Source organism: Cucumis sativus, chromosome 4, assembly GCF_000004075.3.
Source record: "Cucumis sativus cultivar 9930 chromosome 4, Cucumber_9930_V3, whole genome shotgun sequence".
Taxonomy (NCBI): Eukaryota; Viridiplantae; Streptophyta; class Magnoliopsida; order Cucurbitales; family Cucurbitaceae; genus Cucumis; species Cucumis sativus.
Window position 1 is genome coordinate 7,121,098 of NC_026658.2, and position 3,976 is coordinate 7,125,073.

The window sequence follows — 3,976 nt, forward strand, 5'->3', positions numbered from 1 at the left end:
AAAATTAATAATATTTGATTGAAAAATGTGATCAAACTAAAAATGTGATTAAACTTAAAAAAAAGAAACCTGATAGGAAGAAGGGACGAAGAGTGGCATCTCCGACCTCGCCCCCGAGACATCTCTGACCATGATCACTTTTCTCAATCACTTCTCAACAATCACTCTGTCCCTGTGAGATTTTCTTATATACAAAGAAAGAGCATAATGACACTATGTAAAAAAGGGGAAATGCCAAATACTTGTTAGCAAGGATTAATAATCATATAACCAAAGAAATGATAAATAATCATATAACCAAAGAATCATAAGACTATGCCAAGTAAACTTATGAAGCCCGACTTTATTGGACGTAATTTTCAAGAGGAAAACTGTACAAATTACGACACATACTAAAAATTGAGACCAAGTTAAACCGTTTCCACTTGTACACCTCAACAACACAAAACCAAGGTACTATACTATACTATAATCCGAAAACAAATAAAAAAAATAAAAGAAAAGAAAAGAAGATGAATTCAGTGATATCCCAGAGGAGCTGCTGATTCTCTCAATTCCTTCCCTTGAAAATGAATGTCCTGCACACACAAAGAAAAAAAAAGCCATCCCATTTAATACAACATTTTGTAAAATCAATGAATCTACAGTATACTACATTGACATGATAGGATCGTTCGTGGCATAGTTACTAACAGAAGCAAAATGGTTGACATCACGGTGATGTGCCTCATCGGCGCGAATGACTGTGATAACATCCTTCAGCCTTGCATCCTTAGGTAGCCTCCAGTAGTCGATGGCAATGGCGGGAGCAGGAACGTTCTCAATTTTTCCTTCGTTAATATCCTTCAGGTACTCGGTGTAAGAATGGATCGCTTCCTCTTCCAAATAGCCAACAATTCTATGAGCCAATTTGGGGGACATCAAGTAGAGCACAAAGAAGGCATTGAAAAAGACTCCCTGCACTGTGATCACAAGCAACCGCTCGTACCACTTCGGCTGCACAAGCTCAATCATGGTCATTAGATGCATTCTCTCATTCTCTGCTTCTTCAAGCAGGGCCTTAATCCACCCCCCACTGTGCTGAAACTTCCTCAGAGACTTCAGATGCAGCAGCATCCCTCCAACCATTCCCGGCACTGCTGCCACCGTCTCGAGCATCACTGCTCGACAACCGTAGCGTCTCTGCACAATAAATTCTAGACAACGTAAACAAAGACTCGCACATTAAGGTGAAGCTATTCTAAGGGCCATAACAATAGACATGTTCAAATCCTACACTGTTAGGGACTTTTAAAACTATGTCTTAAACTTGTATTGAAAAGTTACTAGGAATACTAAACATTAATCCTACAGGAAAGAGAAGGCAAACCCATTGCAATGAAGCAGAGGAATTTTCCACCTTTAGACTCATTTGTAAGAAGGGTTCACAAAATTAATTGTATCACTCAGAATTCAGTATTGCAATTCAGGGGACCTGAAGGAACAAATCAGATAACCCACCTGGAAGAAGATATCTGTTGGGATCCGAAGAAGCTTCACAACTCGGTAAGCGACTTTGTCCAGAAAAGTTTTGGGCTGATGGTGCTTTCCAAGATCTATGGACAAATCCGCTCTGTAAGTCTCCCATGGCTGCATATACAACAATAGTTTATTCAGAACCACAACTTATTAAAGATAAAAGAAAAACAACAGTTGCAGAAATTCCATTCTTATGGATTGTAAAGTTTAATCGCATTTCCCAAAGCCAGATCAGGCAAACTTAAAAGAACATCGAGCTACCCCACAAAAAAGATACAAAATTTAAAGCCGAAAGCAAGGGAACATTTCAACAAACAGTAGACGGGCAAGAGTACAGCATCCAAATCTGAAGCTCTCACTTAAGTCAACAAAACAGACAAATGAAAAAGGCAGATAAAACGAAGACCGGATTCATACCATGAAGCAATTCCAAGGCCATTCAGATCCATCTTCCCTAGTAATCTTCGGCCTGTAAATCCCCCAATAACTAGAAACCAGAGCATTATCCTTCTCTTTTTCCTTCTCCTGATTATTCTCAATATCCTTTACCCCTTGTTCTAATTTAACCTTCCCCTGTTCCTCCGCCACCGCCTTCGACGAAGTCAAGAACCTTCTCCACTGGAATCCACCATCCGACAAGGACTGGTGCCTCGTTCCCGGCGATGCCACCGCGGCGAAAGTAAGCTGCATACGAGCGCCACCGGGAACACCGGCGACGGAGCCAAAGTTGCGGCTATGAAGCAAACCCCTGAGAAAACTCCTAATCACAATCCGATTCATGTCTAGAAATGAAAACAAATGGACCAAATTGGTTGATGTGAATTACCCTCGTATTGGCCATGAAAGCAAATGAGCAACCCGTTATAAGTAATTGGTTGACAGTAACCGACAAAGGATTATGATCAAGTGCTTCGCGATTTCAGTGCAACCATAAATGTAAGTTCGGTGATGATGACCCTTGCTTGGGGCTGAAGCAATATTTAGACGCCTCTCGTTAGACGTCGAGCTTCCAGAAGGTTCCGGTAGGTCCAATTCTTGGGGAGCAAGAAAGAAAGAATTTATAATGGCCCGAGAAACAGGGGAGTATTGCGAATAACAACTTTTCTTTTGTAATAATAATTATCTCTGGGTTGGCGGCTGTTTAGGAAAGTTATCGTGTGGTTTTCTAGTCAAATGAGATTTATGGATTTTAGGTCAGAGGTCAAGTACCATCTTTCCATATTCACCGTCCGATGCTTTGTTTTTGGGACCCATTCGGATATATGAGTGGTGATCCGAAATACACGGAATTTATTTTAATTTTGGGTCAGGTTTGAGATCTGTTGTGAATTAGTTGCCTTGTTTGACCAGGACCTTTCTTATAAGGCCACTTTACCCTTCTTTCCTTTCCTATAATATGGCGGATTGAGCAAGCCGTCCACAACTTTCCTTCCTTTTTCTTTCTTCTTCTTTCTTTTCTTTTTCTTTTTCATTTTTGAAACACCATTATTTTGTTCATAATTTGCTTGATGTCCTTTTCCACAATTGGTTTACAATCCACTTTCGTATTTTGAGACCAATTACTAGTACTACCACAAAATATAATTGAAATTTATTTGAAATTCTTTGATAGTGCTTTCATCCACTTATCCATGCCTGCTCAACCTCACATTAAGTTAAGTTAAGGACTTCTAAACATATCTAATTCAACCATTAAGTTTGGACATGAATGAGTTATGATTCCTTTTATTATCGTAAGAATTCTCGCTAATGCTCTAAGGGAGAATAATCCTGATTCTTTGAGTATGCTGCGACTTTACTAACTTTTTCATTACAATCTCTAAAGATTCCTCCTATTTGTTATTTGGGTTTGGGATAGGTTTTTGAAGTCATAGGTTTTTTTTGTCATTCCAAATAGCCCAACAAGCAATAATTGCTATAATGTTTTCCTCATTGTTATTGTAGGTTGAGCTAATGGATCCAACGCCATCTATCTTTGAAGCAATTGTTGGCCTAAACGCCTAATTTTGGAAGATGATATTTTTAAAACGCAAGTCTAGTAGACTTAGTAAGGTTGTATGAAACCCTTTTTTTAATATTTTTTTCATTCACATCAATTACATCAAATCACTTCATCTTGCATAAACCTTTATTTATGCTTAACAAACACATTTATAACATAACAAATTTACATATACACACATTAGTTAGTAGTTATTCCTTTCACCAAGGATCTCGAATCGTTCTCTACGTTTGGTCTCATTATCTCGCGTTTGACTACTGTATCAACAACATTCGAGAACATACAGATTTGTTCTTGTTATTCAGACTGATTTGTTCTTGTTATTCAGACTGTTAAGCTTTATGCGATGTTAAGCTTTATGCGCTTTTTTCAACACATAAGCCAACTTCTTATTATCACCATGTAGTCCGTACACTCCATGGTGGCCTTGATTTTTTATGTGCACATAAAAGTTAG

The 3,976-nt window shown here is 38.5% G+C and overlaps 1 protein-coding gene across 1 annotated transcript; it reads right to left on the minus strand.

Moving 5' to 3' along the window:
- Positions 1 to 314: 314 nt before the first annotated feature.
- LOC101214461 (ubiquinol oxidase, mitochondrial) lies at positions 315 to 2,384 on the minus strand. The gene is made up of 4 exons (XM_004137116.3): positions 1,936 to 2,384; positions 1,501 to 1,629; positions 694 to 1,182; positions 315 to 578 (listed from the first exon to the last, which is right to left on the minus strand). The coding sequence occupies exons 1-4, from the start codon at positions 2,296 to 2,298 to the stop codon at positions 519 to 521; spliced, it is 1,041 nt and encodes a 346-aa protein (XP_004137164.1). The 5' UTR covers positions 2,299 to 2,384; the 3' UTR covers positions 315 to 518.
- Positions 2,385 to 3,976: the final 1,592 nt, after the last annotated feature.

Excerpts from the sequence above, each read along its gene's own strand:
- LOC101214461 (XM_004137116.3), bottom strand. The coding sequence starts at position 2,298 with ATGAATCGGATTGTGATTAGGAGTTTTCTCAGGGGTTTGCTTCATAGC. Across the intron at positions 1,630-1,935 it reads GGCCTTGGAATTGCTTCATG|CCATGGGAGACTTACAGAGC; the intron begins GTATGAATCCGG and ends TTGTATATGCAG. Across the intron at positions 1,183-1,500 it reads CAACAGATATCTTCTTCCAG|AGACGCTACGGTTGTCGAGC; the intron begins GTGGGTTATCTG and ends TTTATTGTGCAG.